The sequence below is a fragment of the Furipterus horrens genome, unplaced genomic scaffold (assembly GCF_987537825.1).
Source record: "Furipterus horrens unplaced genomic scaffold, mFurHor1.1.pri manual_scaffold_6, whole genome shotgun sequence".
NCBI classification, from domain to species: Eukaryota; Metazoa; Chordata; class Mammalia; order Chiroptera; family Furipteridae; genus Furipterus; species Furipterus horrens.
In genome coordinates this window covers 42,041,383-42,057,170 of record NW_028327176.1, presented here as the reverse complement: position 1 = coordinate 42,057,170, position 15,788 = coordinate 42,041,383, and the positions used below count along the sequence as shown (strand labels likewise).

Sequence of the window (15,788 nt, the reverse complement as noted above, 5' to 3'; positions counted from 1 at the left end):
AGTACCTATCTCAGAGTGTTAACATATATGAAGTATTTAGAATAATGCTTCTCATGGTAGGGCTGGCTGTGGTGATGATGATAATGAAATCATCAATCAGTTCTAGATATAAGAATGTTGTCATGTGACACTCTCCTCCCTTTATTTAAACTACTTCCCATACCAATATTTGCAGTGCTTAGTCTGTGATGACCCATCTAAGAATGAATACTAGCTTTGTCATGGTTCCAGCTTAGGTTTGCTTATATATGAATTTGCTTTTAGAGTCAAATATTTCCCCTTCCTTTTCCTTTCATAGAGTTTAATTCTCAAATAAATATTTTTGTTTTGTTTTAAAGAAAAGAAGAAAGTAGATGATAGATTTTTTACCATAAGCTTGTGGCCAGAGTGGTGTGGGGCCTTCCTCCAAATCGTGTTCTGCTTTGGGCTTTTCTGTGGGATGGTAGTGTGGGATAGTAGTTAAGATCTGGCCTTGACATTAGAAACACATAGCTCTGCCATTTAATCTTATGACCTTGAGAAAAGTACTTAACCTTTCAGAAGCTTGTTTTTGTTGTTGAGGTTTTTTTTTTTTTGTTTTTGTTTTAACTACCTACCTCACAAGGTAGAATTAAATGAAACAATATATGAAAATTTTTTAGCTCAGTGCCTGGCGTAAAGTAAGTGCTCAATAAATGGTGCTGATTATTATTATTATTATTGCTGTTTTTAGTAGAGATTGGAATTAGAGGTAGGATGATGACTCTCCTTTGGGACTCTCCTGGAAATTGTTCGAGACAAATTGGGTTTCTACCAACGGGGAGGAATGAAAATCTAAGATTTCATTTTGATTTTGTTTTTTTCTTTATCTGCTTTCCAAAGGTTTTAATTTTTCATCCTCTGGTAGAGAAGATGTTGATGTGAGAACATTAGGAAATGGTAAGATTGCGACAGCATCACTCGACTAGAATTAACTTTCAGATTATCATCCTTTTCAGACTATAGTCACTTACTCAAAACCAAAGTGGGCAGAGCCCAGAGCTTCTCTCCAAGTGAGAAAGTTTTGTGGATTATGGAGCTACCTCTGTAAATTATATGATTATTATGTTTTAATAGTAATCATTTCTTCAGAGCCCGTTTTTATTGCATGCCTATAGGTTAAAAGGGACTTATGTGCATTAACAAGGAGGTGCCTGATTTTCTCCCAAAAGTCTGATTATTAATTACTCCATTTAATAACATTTCAGCAGGATCAATACAGTTTTTAAAATGGACATCTTCATTTATTAAAGTGATTCTGGTCTTTTATCCTTCATTTCTCTTATTTTACATTGTTGCATTACAAGAAAGATGAGAGAGTTAATTCCGAGCTATTGAGATTTAGAGTTCCTTCCAGTCATAGAGTCACAGCTTTTCTGTTTCACTAGTGGATTAGGCTAGGAAGATGGATTTCAGCTTGCTATACCTGGACATCACTGCCTGTGACAACGTCACACTAGTGTAACCAAGTCAATTAGCGGTTATTTAGATTTTATTTTGTAATTAACACAGGCTTGTTCATGGACCTTTGGGAAAGCAGTCACTTTCACATATTGCCTGTACTGGGGTTTAGCAGCCCCCCACAAGTCCCTAGATTCTTTCACACGTTCTCCCCTCCCCCAGATGCAGCTAAACTTTCAGTCCTCTAGAGCTCAACTCGCTTTTTCACACCTCCTAACCCTCTTGCATTAGCCCGAATGTTAACTCCATCAACACGTTTCTGTTTCATGGCGGGGTGTGTGCTGCCAGGAAGGCCCTTTGCAATTGAGCTGGTGAATCCTCATAGAGTACATTTCACTTCACAAGAAATTAAGGAACTTCAGCAGGTAAACCACTTCATGACATGGAAATCGTCCTGTTTCTGCAACACTGTAACTGACTGAGAATTGCTAATTGTTTTTCTTTTTCTGCTACTACAGAAAATTAATAACTCGTCTAACAAAATCCAAGTCCGTGACTTGCAGCTTGTTACAAGGTAAGGGTAGGCTCACTGGAAATAATTTCAAATGGGAAGTTTCAGTTGTAGATCATGTATCTGATAAGGGAATTATATCCAAAATATATAAAGAACTCTTACAAACTCAGTTATAAGAAAACAACCCAATTAATAATAGGGAGATTGTTGAGTGGACATGTTTCCAAAGAGGATATACAAATAAACCAATGAATACATTTAAAAATGCTTAATACCATAAATAATTAGGGAAATGCAAATCAAAACCACAAGATCCAACTTCACACTTACTGGGATGACTGTATTCAAAAAGATGGAAAAAAGCAAATGGCAAGAATACGGGGAAATTGGAACCTTCCTACCTTGCTATGGGATTGTAAATGCAGCCAGTTTGGAAAAACAGTTTGGCGGTTTCTCCAAATGTTAATGTATGACCCAGCAATTCTACTTCTAGATATATATCCGAGATAAATGAAAATGTACATCTACACAAAAAATCTACATGGATGTTCATGGTAGTGTTATTCATAAGAGCAAAACAAAAGGCCCATAGATAAACAAAATGTGTTATATCCACAATACAATGGAATATTATTCAGTAATAACAAGGAATGAAGGGGAAAAGAAGAAGGAAGTACTAATACATGCTACAACATGATGAAGCTTGAGAACATTATGAAGTGAAAGAAACCAGACACCAAACACCACATACTGTATGATTCCATTTTACATGAAATCTTCAGAGTAGGGAAATCTACAGAGATAGACAGTCAATTAATGGTTGCCAAGGACTAGGGAAATGAGAAATGGGAAGTGAAAAGGTATGGAGTTTCTTCTGGGAGTGATTTAAGTACAGTATTCCCTCACTTATCGCAGGCATTACGTTCCAGACCCCCCCCCCGAAGTTAGAACCTTACATTTATTCTATACTCTTAAACCTACGTAACTTTAACAACATACGTATACAGTACCGCAAAATCCCGCGATATAGCGAAAAATCTGCGATAAATAATATAATATTTTTAAAAATCCCGCGATACAGAGAGGCCATGTAAATGAACCATGATATAGAGAGGGACTACTGTATTCTAAAATTAGATTGTGGTGCTAGCTGCACAACTCTGTAAGCATACTAGAAATCACTGAATTGTACAGTTAAACAGGAGGGGGATTGTATGTGAACTGTATCTCAACAGACCTATTTTGAAAGAAAGGGAAGTTTGGGGCAAAGCTTGTGTCGTCGTCGTCGTCGGCAGCCGTCCGTCTCAAGAGACGATGGTGTAGCTTCTTAAGAGTCTATCTGCACCGCCGAGAATGGCTGTGCAGTCCGACACGGGAGTGACACGGCATCTGTCTCCTCCCGTGTTGAATTGACATCTTGCGATGACGCTGGAGTGTCCTCTCCAGTGGAGCTGAAGCTACAGAGCCTGGGCAGGGTGATATGGAGGGTCTGCTGTTGCCCATGCTTGTGTGCATTTTATGTATTCAACCAAACTTTGTTTTATTGTTTTTGTTTAGAGAAGCAATAGGACATATGAAAGAAGGTGAAGAAGAAAAGACCAAGACCTATAGTGCCTTAATATGGACAAATAAAGCAATACAGAAGAAAGACATTGAATTCCTAAATGATATAAAGGTAGTTAAGTGCCCTAACTCTTTTTATTTCATTTTTTTACTGCCTATAAAAGACTCCTTTGTCACCTGGTTTATTACCAGCAAGTCATAGAGCATGGGTATTGGGGACCATGAGACCTGTTTTGAAATCCTGGTTCTGCCATTTACTAGTTGAATGAGTGGGCAATTTATCTAACTCATCTGAGAGGCAGTTACTTTATTTTATTTTTTTAAGATTGTATTTATTTATTTTTAGAGAGAGGGGAAAAGAATGAGAAAGAGAGGGTGAGAAACATCAATCAGTTGCCTCTCGTACATGCTCTGACTAGGCCCTGACCAGGCCCTGACCAGGACTGAGCCTGCAACCCAGGCATGCGCCCTAACCTGGAATAGAACTGGTGACTGTTTTCTCTGCGGGGTGATGCCCAATCAACTGAGCTGCACTGGTCAGGACCATCTGAGAAACAGTCTTGCTAGTGATTAAGAGCCTGCCTCTAAGGACAAATTGCTGCGGTGTGAATCCTGGGCCTGTATTTCTTAATTGTATGATTTTGGACATGTTACTTAGCCTCTTCAATTTCTCCATCTATAAAATTAGAAGAATTAAATGAGTTTAGTCACAAAAATCACTTAGAACAATACTTGACACATAGAAAACACTTGACAATGCTACTATTTTATTTGGCCATCTGTGTAAAAGAAATATAAAATAGGATTTATCTAATAGAATTGATAACTGAGATTAAATCCATACATAAAACATGTTATAAGTAAATAAAACAGGATAATATGTAGAACACAAATTTTTTGGCACATGCTAGGTTTTCCTTCACATGAACATGTCATTATAGAGGGTCTGCCTGTTAGTTTGAATATTTCTTCCCATCTTTCAAAGATGTTCATATAGAGTTATCAGAACATTGTTTAAATGGGCAGTATTTTGTAATAATCTAGATGACCTACTAGAGGAGATTGGTTTAATCTTATGGCCCATCTGTATGATGGACTAGTATTACTAGCCAGCTGTTAGAAATTATGTGGTAGATGAATATTTACTGACAAAGCTGAAAATGTCCCTGACAAATGGCAAGGGAAGAAGAACAAGCTACATGTGTAGAGGATGATACACTGTGACTTAAATCCATATGCACAGGTGTGTATGTATACACATATATATGACTATGTAGAAAACAAGTTGGCAAAAGATACCATAAATAGGATTTATACTTATGAAAATACAAATGCCTAATAGAGAAAAATAAATTAAGGATATGAACAAGGAGCTGAAAAAGAGCAACTTCAGATGGCCAAGAATCATTTGAAAAGATGTCCCACCTCCATATTGAAGAAATAATAAAACCATCACTTTATTCCTCTGAGACCAATAATACCTACTGGTTGGAACAGAGGAGAACGCTAGTTGCCTACATTCGGTAGAAATGTAAGGTGTTTCAGCCTTTTGGGAAAACAATGTGTCGATGACTGTTAAAAATTTAAAATACACTGGTTTTCTACGCAGCACTTCTACTACCTGTGGTCTATCCTGAAGAAATAAAACCCCAGTGCATAAGGATATGTGTACAAGGATGTTTATTGACTTTGTTCACAGTTGCAAAATCAACAATAACAAACTGGAAACAAAACGAATTTTCTTGCATAAGGAAATGGTAGAACAAGTTGGAATAGGACACAACTATATAAAAAACCTAAAATAGAAAAAAGATAAAGGTAGGTCTACATCTACAACTTGCAGGAACACCCATGACATTATGAGAAAAAAAGTGAAGTGCAGAATAAAGTTTAGAGTATGAACGTTTTGGTGAAAACATACACCTGCTTATAGAAGATCATCTATAAAACGAGGGATGGACCAGATCATCCCTGGGGGCCCTCCAGGTCTCAGGTTTGGTGATTCTGTATCTAAGCCCTTTTGGCCCAATTATCTAGGATGATAGTTACACTATAAATAGATTTTTTTAAGATTGCAAAACAATTTTAAACCTCTTTTTTGTCACATATGTACAAGTCATTCAGAATGCCTTAGGAAAAATAAACTTATTTAAAAAATAGATTCAAAGTTTGGAGGCAGCTATAGAGCTAACTCAGAAATAGTGCTGAAAGGTGCGTTTTATAGGTACAGCCTAAGTAGTAAAAGGGTCTATTTTAATGGTCCACAACTCACGTGGACTGTTGAGACTAAACACTGTTTGACTTCTGATAATTTAAGTGTTAGGGTTAAAACAGTTTTCAAATATTCCTGTGTATTCAAATGTATTACTCTTCTCCTCTCTTTTAAGGGTAATCAACTTCCGAAGGGAAAACAATCATTTGTGTGTGTTTATCTGTCTTTCTGAAAATTCAGCAGTATGGGAACCTCAGAGTGCAATGTTCGAGTAGATGATTTGGTTTCTTTTTGCCTGCTAAAAACAATCAGACCGACGTAGACACATGAGAATGTGCTGATCTGAGTGTTGTTTTAGAAGCAGTGGCGGGTCTGCTAGCTCAGTTAGTACTTCCTTTGACTGGCTCATGGGTCAAAGTTCTGGGAGTGACTAGACATAGAGGAAACAGGAGATGAGCACTCCTCTGATAGTCACTCATTTAAAGGCCAGCTGTTTCTGTACTCTCAAGTAGAGGCCATAGTTTTACAGATTCCCTAAAAGTTCAGTCTTGTCCTTTTGCTCTTATTGGCTAGAGAAATATCAAACCTTATGAAGAGAGCTTATCTCATCAGAAAAAGTGCTGTTAAAATTGAAGAATTATAGAATCATAAAACCCATGAGTTAGTCACGGGAATATAAAGTACAGCGTAGAGGAATATAGTCAATAATATTGTAATAACTGTATGGTGCCAAGTGGGTAGGTAGTAGACTTATTGGGGGATCAATTCATAAGTTAGATAAATATCTAAACACTGTGCTGTACACCTGACACTAACATAATATTGACCGTCAACTGTAATTGGAAAAAATTAAAATTAAAATAGAAAAAAAAAACCTGTGAGTTAGGAGGGGCCATTGACTCACTGTTCTGATAAAAGCAGTCACACCATTTCAAGTGCAGTTCTTGTCAGAACTTGTTCTTTCTCTCTTCATGGAGAACTTGACAGAGAGGAGACCAGACAGAAATATTTCTTCATATGGCTTCTGGCGCTCACTGATCATATAAATTAGAAAGAAGTTGTTCCAACAAGAATTGCAGAGGATTAAAAGTTCTTAGGAACCCACATTTCTGGTTATACCCAATATCTATTTTTAAAACTTGTAGTTTGCCTTGTACAATACTAACCTCTATTTCTTAATCTATATCTTGTGGCATAAAAGGAAATCTCCGATTGTGAGAAAAATAAGCCTGGATCCCTAAAAAAATTCTGAATTATAAAATGACTTGCAGTATTATTATTCTCGAGTAACTTGAACTGGGCTAACAAATATTGAGAGGTCCTGGCTTATTGTACACACTTACTTATAATTATAGTGGAATACTACCCTAAAGCTGTGAGGCAATTGCTAATTTTCCATATATATCCTTCAATGCAGCAAAAAGCTAACCCTGTGAGCAGGCATATGGCTCCCCCTAAAACATGTACACTGTCTGTACGCACAAGTGACGCCAATGTCCCACCTTCCAAAACCTATTTCTCACCTCAGCCTGAAACCCTCACTATTAGGTTAGTTTGTTGGGTTAGAATAAACCAGTAAGAACATGTCTTTTAGAAGAGCTGTTAAAGCAATGAGCAGGATAGTACTCCAGGGTCCTAATCAATTTGTTAAATATTAGAGCAAAAGAGACTTCGGATAACGCTTACCTCGAAGCCTTTATTTTAATGGTTTACTGGGGCCCAGAAAGCAATTATGGACTAGGTTATGAGAAGTCCCACAGAGTGTGAACCTTAGAGTATTCAATTTATTATAGTATTAGTTTCTACCCTGACGGCGATAGATGATGCGGTTCTCTAAAGAAAACATCTGTTGGGAGCCATGGATGACAAAGGAGGTGCCAAGACAAGCTTCCATGGGCAGCAAAATTGACTCCGTAGTTTTGTATCATATCCTCCTCTAGGACTTAAAGATTGACCAGAAAACGCCTCTCCGGGTTCTTCACCGGAGGCCCCTGGCTGTTAGAACTCGTATCATTCACTCCATGGAGACATGCTTTGTGGATGAGCATCATTTCCGCCTCTATCTGAAGACCCAAGCTGGAACGTATCCTTTCAGCTTCCAAACAGCAGTACTCCAACCAGAACCGTTTTAGAAGAGCTCATGCTGCCCTAAAAAACTGGCTCAACTTGATTTAGGAGGGTAGTAGGGAAAGGATTAAGTTGGAGAATTTTTTTTTTTTTTTTTGGTTTGAGTGTTTTCTTCCCATTAAATTTGTATTTTTCAAAATGAGTTTTAAACCACGAGGGAGCAGTCTGTTCAATGGGATTTTTAAAATATTTACTGTCTTACACAAGGCTGAACCCATAGTAGGTACTCATGAAACACTTGATTGATTCTTTTGCTGTCTTTACACATTTTAAAAAATCCTCACTTGAGGATATTTTGTTGTTGTTGATTTTAGAAAGGAAGGGAGAGAGAAATGTCAGTGCTAGAGAGAAACAGCTATTGGTTGCCTCCTGTACATGCCCTGACAGAGGCGGATTTAAAGGCAGGCACACCGGGCACGCGCCCTGGGCCTGGACTTCTGAAGGGCCCCACAAAACCCCAACTTTACACTTTTTTCTAATGACACCAAGTTTGGTTTCATTACTATGCTGCATAAAATATGGTTAACATGTATTTTTATTTTCCCTGCCTCTTTTTTTTAAGGGGCCCAATATTTTCTTCTGCACCCGGGGCCTCAACCAACCTTAATCCGCCTCTGCCTGACCAGGGATTGAACTCACAACCTAGACATGTGCCTTGACTGGGAATCTAACCTGCAACCTTTTAGTACACGGGACGATGCCCAACCAACTGAGCCCCTGGCCAGGACTGTCTACACATTTTGCCAGTCACGTATTCATGACCACATTGGGTTCCTTCAACTTTTCTGAGCATTTGCCCCAGGTGATTAAACACTGATAGTGGATGGGAGTGGCCCTACTTTACATAATGATCTTTATTTGGCCCTTAACAAAAAAATAGTCCAGGCTGATCACTTGTTGATAATCTACCCTGCCTTGCATGGTTTTGTATCAGGGCTGAGTTGCTGCTTAAAAAATATTAGCTGCTGTAGTCCTAGCTTTAGTTTGCTTTTCATAGTTGCTACTAGTTTTTATTTGTTTCTTGGTTTTATATATTTTTGTGAACCAATAGCATGAAGTGACAAAATGTCTTCTAACTAGTATAAAACTAATGATGTATTTATGGATTAAGGGGGGAAAATGTCAAGTTTTAATCACAAGTAGCATTCTCATTATATGTTATTAGTCTGCCTTTCCTTCCCCACCAACCTCCTCACCTCTCTGTCTCCCCTATTCCACCTCAGGAGTGACCAGGATTTCCCCCTGGAAAACAGGTGTGGGTAACTTCTAAAATCTCCCAAATTTTTACCATTTAGAATAAGGGATGATTTACTTAGACTGCAGTGGGAAGATTTTTGTATCTTTGTTGTTTGAAGAACATCTGTCTATTATAGATGAAATCTGGATGGAATTTCAAAGAAATTACAGATATTTTTAATCCTTTTTTCCTTATCCCAGTTTTAGTTTTGGTATGATAGGGAGAAATGCAGTTGTATTTTGTAGAAACTATTATCTTTTCAATCTCATTGAAATATTTTTACAACCAGCCGTGTACACAATACATGTAATTTAAGCCATTAGCCAAGAGAGACTGGTAAAGCTTTAGATACCATGTGGTTATACACAGAAGGGTGGGAATTTTTCACATATATTGCTCAGTACACTGAACTAGTTCATTTCATTTATACCTTGTTCCTCTTGGTATGATTAAGACACATTCTGGACCTTATAATTGGTTTTAGGTGGCTTTTTGGTCATCTCCCCTCATCACTCTACTCAGAAGTAGCATTCTCTAAAGATAGTGAGAAAAGAAGAATGATAGTTATTAAGAAATTATGAGTTTAGCAAAGGAGACAGTGACTAGATAATTACATGTCTTATGCTTGAGTCAAAACATTTGGTGAAAGTAGAGTGAACAAGCTTTCAGAAAGTAAGGAGGATATATTAGCATATTATGGTGTTAATTTTATATTCATCATCTGAGAACAAACTTATTTTTCCTTTTCAAATTATATTAAAGTTTTATACTGAGTGCTGGTTAATAGGCCCCAACATAACGGTGAATGAATTTTTACTGAATGCTAGCAAAAACACGTCTTTCAGATAAAGATCATCAAGGCTGTAGTAGGGTCCTGTGTAAGGAATGTTAATATAATCTTATTGGTAACTAGTTACAGGATTAGTCACTGACTTCAAAATTTGAAGACCTGTGAGTGAAACACAAAGTCATCCCTTTGAAAAAGGAGAGAGCATTTACTTAATCCTCTTGCTAACCATGTTTGCCAAACAACTAGAATTTAGGTCCTCTGATAATCCTTCTGAAAGGCCTTGATCGGAGTAAATTGTTTAATTGTCCCTCCCATCCTATTGTCATTGTGTTGCTGGGTCAGGTTACAAGGAAAGCCATCATGAAGGTCATTTGGGACAGGAGGTGTATCATCTGGCAGATACCAGCTGCCATTATCGAAAAATGGGACAAAAAAGATGTCAAAATGGAGGTTGTAGCAAAGAAGAAATAGCTGAGATTTAAAATGTATGTATATATTGGGTGGGCCAAAAAGTTCATTTATATTTTTCCAAAAGATAAAAGGCACATTTTTCATTTTCACCAGTAACTTTATTGATTTGAATATTTTGAGTATGTCAGCTATCTCACACATGGTAGAACATTGATTGTTCTTAATGCCTCTATTTGATCACTATCAACTTCAACTGGTCTACCCGACCATGGAGCATCATCCAGAGAGAACTCTCTAGCACAAAACTTCACAAACCACTTTTGACACATTCCATCAGTCACGGACCTTCTCCATACACTGCACAAATCTTTTTCTGTGTTTCAGTTCTATTTTTACCTTTCTTGAAATAATAAAGCATAATATGCCAAAAATGTTGTGTATCTTCTTCCATCTTCAGTATTGAAATGGCTGCACAAAAATTCACCAAGTTTGATAAGCTTTTTTTTTTAAATGCATGGTGATATGACAGCTGTCACAATACAATCTAACAAAATTGTTTCAAATGAAGTTAAAAACGACTAAGTGCTACTAGAGCCATCTTACAGAAAAAAAGCAAACTTTTTGGCCAACTCAATATATATAGCATTTCTCTACAGTTTATTTCGAAAATCCATATCCAAACCTTGGCACTTGGAGATGAGCTAAAGAAAAAAGAAATAGTGACTCTTGGTAAGTTTGATGTAAACACAAGTCCCAGATCCTGACATTGGCTGCCAGGCTTATTGGAACCAGTTTGCCATAGCTTATTTTCTAAGACAGCCGTCACAAGTCACAGCTCAGAAATAACCTCTCTTTTGTAACATTTCTACTTTTGTTATTTCCCTTTCACCTATCAAATCTCACCAAACAATTGGTATTGCGTGGATCTTAATTTTCCTTAACAAACCCCAGCTACATTAAAGAGTTTGTGCATGGAGACTTTGGGAGAACCAAGCCGAACATTGGCTCTCTGATGAATGTGACTGCAGATATTCTTGAGCTGGATGTTGAGGTAAATCATTTTATTGTGGAAATGCCCATTTGCACCTTGAATTCAACTGTATGCTTTTTTTTGGCATTAAGCCAAATACTACTACTCACTTTAAGAGGTGTTTGAAAATGGTAAAAATCTCACAGTAGCATTATATTACAAGGTCTGTCTTTTTTGTTTTTAATTCTTATTTATGATCCTTGCAAATATATAGCTAATTTATTAATTTTTCTTTATGTATGGCATGAGATCTAAATCCTTAAACCAAGCAAGGAAATGAAGTTGTAAATGCCCTTCCTATATCCTTTGGACTCTATAGTTCACTCCCATACCAGCTTTGTCTTATAAAGAATTTGAGGCAGCCTATAACGAATTAAAGACATATAGAAAATGTGATGAACCAATGGTTATTAATAAAAGCAGTTCTATGGCCCCGTAGGATGTGGTCCAAATTCTCCACTCTTATAATCTGAATTGGAACAAGGTTACATTCATAAGTAATTAGAAGAATGGATGGAATGGATCTTTCAGGAAGTTCTCCATAAATATTTTTCTCATTTGAACATCAGTAGGTATTAAGTCCAAGTTGTGCTCCCATTAGGAATAGGGCCTCACCCCACCCTCACAACTAAAGTTTTAGGAGGAATTGAAATTTCGTACTTGGAATTGTACCCATTAAAAGAAGTGGGTATCATTGCCCAGTGTAAAAGCAGCTATGGTAATGCAGTGATCACTGGAGCGTAATGACCTCACCAGCCATTCTCTTGAGAGCTTTCAGGTTAGATCTTACACAGCTCAGCCAGCGATAGCATCTTCCGGGCTTTTGGTTGCTTCCTCAGTGAGAATGTCATTTGGACGAAGATGCCCTTCTGTTAAAGAAAAGCCCAGTTGCATTCGTCTTCTTTACCTTACTTCTAAGAACAAGTTAGGAGTGTCAGAGTCACGAGCCAGTGTTTCTTGGCCCTGATTATCCATTAGAATCACCTGTAGAGCTTTTTCAACATGACAACATGCCTACCCTCCCCTGCCCTCAACACATGATGATGATGATCAGTAATGTTTAGTTTTCAGGCTTGAGAAACCACCCATTAACGTATATATGGGTGTTAGGTATATTTTCATGGAATTTATAAAATATACACAAGCATGTGTGAAATAGTTACCTGGGCTTTTCTAATAAAATTTTTCTGAATCTGGTATGTGAGGTGACTCACTGATCAAGTTAAAAATCATTTTTAGCAAATCACCTCAAGTTTTAAACTGTACATTTCAAACAACGCAGGTACAGTGGGTTAAAAAAAACCTTTTTCCTAAATTAGGCCCTCCAGGGTAGTTAAGATGAGGTGCAATTTAATACTTCTAAGCCTTGGAACATGGCACAAAATAGTCTGGTACTGTAATTTCATTAGGTTTTGTTTCTCAAGAACTAGATTACAGCAAACAGAAATATGGGAAAATGAAAATGGTCATACAAATAAAAGTTGCTGAGATTTCAGAGGGAAAGTTGGTGTTGCCACCTGAATGTTTGCTACTTTAACCATAAACAACATTAAAACATTTTAAAGGTACTCTTGTCTCTTATCAGTCAAAAGGCACAATTAATAACCAGCTGAGTAACCAAATACTCAATAAATTCAGCAACAGACTGCAGGCCTACGAATCCCAAGTGCTAGAATGGAGTTTAGAGTGTTAAATTGTATTCATTGGCTGTTTTCTTCAAATGCGGTTTCTTCTTTTATAATATATTAGAAGTGTTAAATTTATACAGCATTATCAGCAAATGCTTCCTAGAACAGTAATATGTTTTAATGACTTGTTTTCTTCCTTCTAGTCTGTAGATGTTGACTGGCCCCCTGCCCTGGATGACTAGCTTTCAAATTTGGAAACAGAGTTGGGTTTTCGTGGCACGACGTGGACGTCCATTCAGCATACACTGTACAATGGCTGTTTACCCACCATGACGGTGTCTTGGAAACTATTTGATCATGTTGATCTATTTATTTTTAAATTTGTAACATCTCAGGATCCGCATACAGCATGTGTATATTGTGTGTTACATTGTCCTAAAGATATCTTATGATTTTTCTTGTTCCCTCTCCAACCCCCACAAACCAAACTATGATTAATGAAACCATTCTCTATCTTAATTCTTTTTTTTAGAGAGGTACACAAACCAGATACATTCTCTGATAATCTTAAGAAGCTGTGATTTCTTCCAGCAAAAACTTCCCTTCACAAGAGAAATACCACCTTTAAAATCATGCTCTCAATTTTTTAAATGATGTTAATAAGCTATACCTGTATTTATGCAGCACAGTATCTTATAATAAGATATCAAATGCAAATCTGACACCATTAATGTTTTTCCCAGTAAGCTTCTAGCAAGCTTTTACCAATAGAAGTGCTTTTGGTGTGATTTATCACAAATATTAATGGCTTCAAGTTACTATTTTGACAATCTAAAATTGTCAATACCTTTCCTGGGGAGGGAAAGTAAAACCTTAGGAATCGAGGCATACCATGGTAAGTGACTTTAATAAATCTTTAAATAAGGAGACACAAGTGCCTTCAATAACTTCAAAGCCAGGGATAAGATTTTGAAAAATTGAGATTGCCCAACAAAGGGAAGCTGATATTATTCCAGAGTGCTTCAACATATTATCGAACCTCAAACATCCTCACCAGATAGATAGGATATCATCATCACCATTTTATAAATATGAAAACCAAAGAATAGAAGTTAAATAATTTATCTAAATTGTTACTTTCATATCCAAGACTATAACTTAAATTTCCTGGTCTATAGGTCCTTTCTAATAAACCTTTTCATTGAGCACATACTGTGTAAAGGGGGCAGTCATTTACATGCACATAACCATGAGAACTGACTTTTGGAATTTAGATGCCAAATCAAGGAGCTTACCCAAAAATGACCCAAGTGTATTTCATATGGTCTCATGATTACCATTTGTTAGTAAGTTAATCATCAGTTGGTACTATGAAGAGGAAAAACATTAAATAAGCAAAAACTGAAGAAAATGGCCAAGCCATTAAGAGAAAACTTTCAGAAAGGAGTCTCATTAAAATTTCATACTTGTGTAATTTGTCATGCTTATTCAACTATCTGAGCTTATTTTAGAACATGTGTGACTTGGGATAGTATTGGATTACTCAGTTTCCCTCTCTACATTAAACATAATTCCCAGATACTAAGATGTATTATTTACTCCAGCATCAGGAAAATGGTTTAGACATGAAATTTCATTATGTGAATAATAGCAAACTTTTTTTTTCACTATTTTCAGTGCCAGAAAATGAGAAAGAGATAATAAAATTAACTTGATAAAAGGTAAGAACTTTTGTGTGAATGTTTCTTGGTTTCTGGGGAAATTATGCTACAAAAGAGATTTAAGAACTTCCTTAGCCAGTTTAAATTAAAGACTTCTACTTCTTAAATTTCTATCCCTGCAGTTATGAAAAATTTCAAGAAAAGAGTAAACTTTAGTTGTAAGTTCTTATTCCAAATGTTCATAGAATTATGAGACATAAGGAAAATTAATGTAGATCTTTGTTTATGCAGAACTCATAACATTAAGTAATCAAAGTATTATAGTTTCACTTTTGCCTATAAACATTTTAAAATTAGTTTTGTGATCTCTTACAGCTTTGTTAAATTAAGTCTTTTCAATAACAGAGAAAGGGTCATTCATCTGTACTTCTTAACATCTCTGTCCCAAATATAGTCTTTGGTTTAGTTTAGGAAAAACACCATCTCCAAATACCTGGAAAAGTAAAAATAAATAAACAGAAGTTGGGAAAATGAAAGATTTCTTAAACTGATTAATTTAAAAATTATGCAAAATAAAGTTAGAAGTTAAATTTCCATTTCCAAAGAGAAAAACATCTTACTTGGGTAGATATTTTCTTTTCGAACTTTATTCTTTGATTTTTAAGTCTACATAAGAGAATGAACTTTGATATAAGCTTTTCTGAGTTGATTTTTTTTAAGTGGTACCCTTCTTTATTATGAAAAGTATTACTTTTATGATACTTATATATTTTTCATTTTGAAATAATTTCAAATTTTGCAAGAAAAGTGCAAAGAAACTTTTTTTCCTGAACCATTGAGCCAGCTGTGGCCTATCACCCTGAATACATTAGTGTGTAATTCCTACAAACAACAACATTGTTCTACTTCATTCACTACAATATAATTATCAAGATCAGGAGTTAACATGATATTACATAGTCAAGGGATTACACTTTGCATTTAGTTGTCTCTTTAGTCTCCACCAATCTGAAACAGTTCCTCTTCCCTTAACTTTCCTTACTTTTAACACTTGGGAAATTTCAGTCCAGTTATTTTGTAGCTTGTTCCTCTGTTAAGAGTTTGCCTGATGTTTCATTGATTCAGATTGTACCTTTTTAGCAAGAATAACAGAAGAGATGGTATTTTCTTCTTGTATCTTATCAAGTGTCACACAA

At 36.3% G+C, this 15,788-nt stretch overlaps 1 protein-coding gene across 1 annotated transcript in view; it reads left to right on the top strand.

Moving 5' to 3' along the window:
- The window catches only part of PUS10 (pseudouridine synthase 10), a 66,845-nt gene extending 52,223 nt beyond the window's left edge, over window positions 1–14,622 (top strand). Inside the window, exons 12-18 of the mRNA XM_090281345.1 lie at window positions 862–918; window positions 1,768–1,844; window positions 1,938–1,993; window positions 3,491–3,608; window positions 7,649–7,791; window positions 11,225–11,324; window positions 13,135–14,622. Of these exons, the coding sequence (XP_090137471.1) occupies window positions 862–918; window positions 1,768–1,844; window positions 1,938–1,993; window positions 3,491–3,608; window positions 7,649–7,791; window positions 11,225–11,324; window positions 13,135–13,173 (590 nt within the window). The 3' untranslated portion in view covers window positions 13,174–14,622. The remainder of the gene's footprint in view (window positions 1–861; window positions 919–1,767; window positions 1,845–1,937; window positions 1,994–3,490; window positions 3,609–7,648; window positions 7,792–11,224; window positions 11,325–13,134) is intronic.
- The last annotated feature ends 1,166 nt before the right edge of the window (window positions 14,623–15,788 follow it).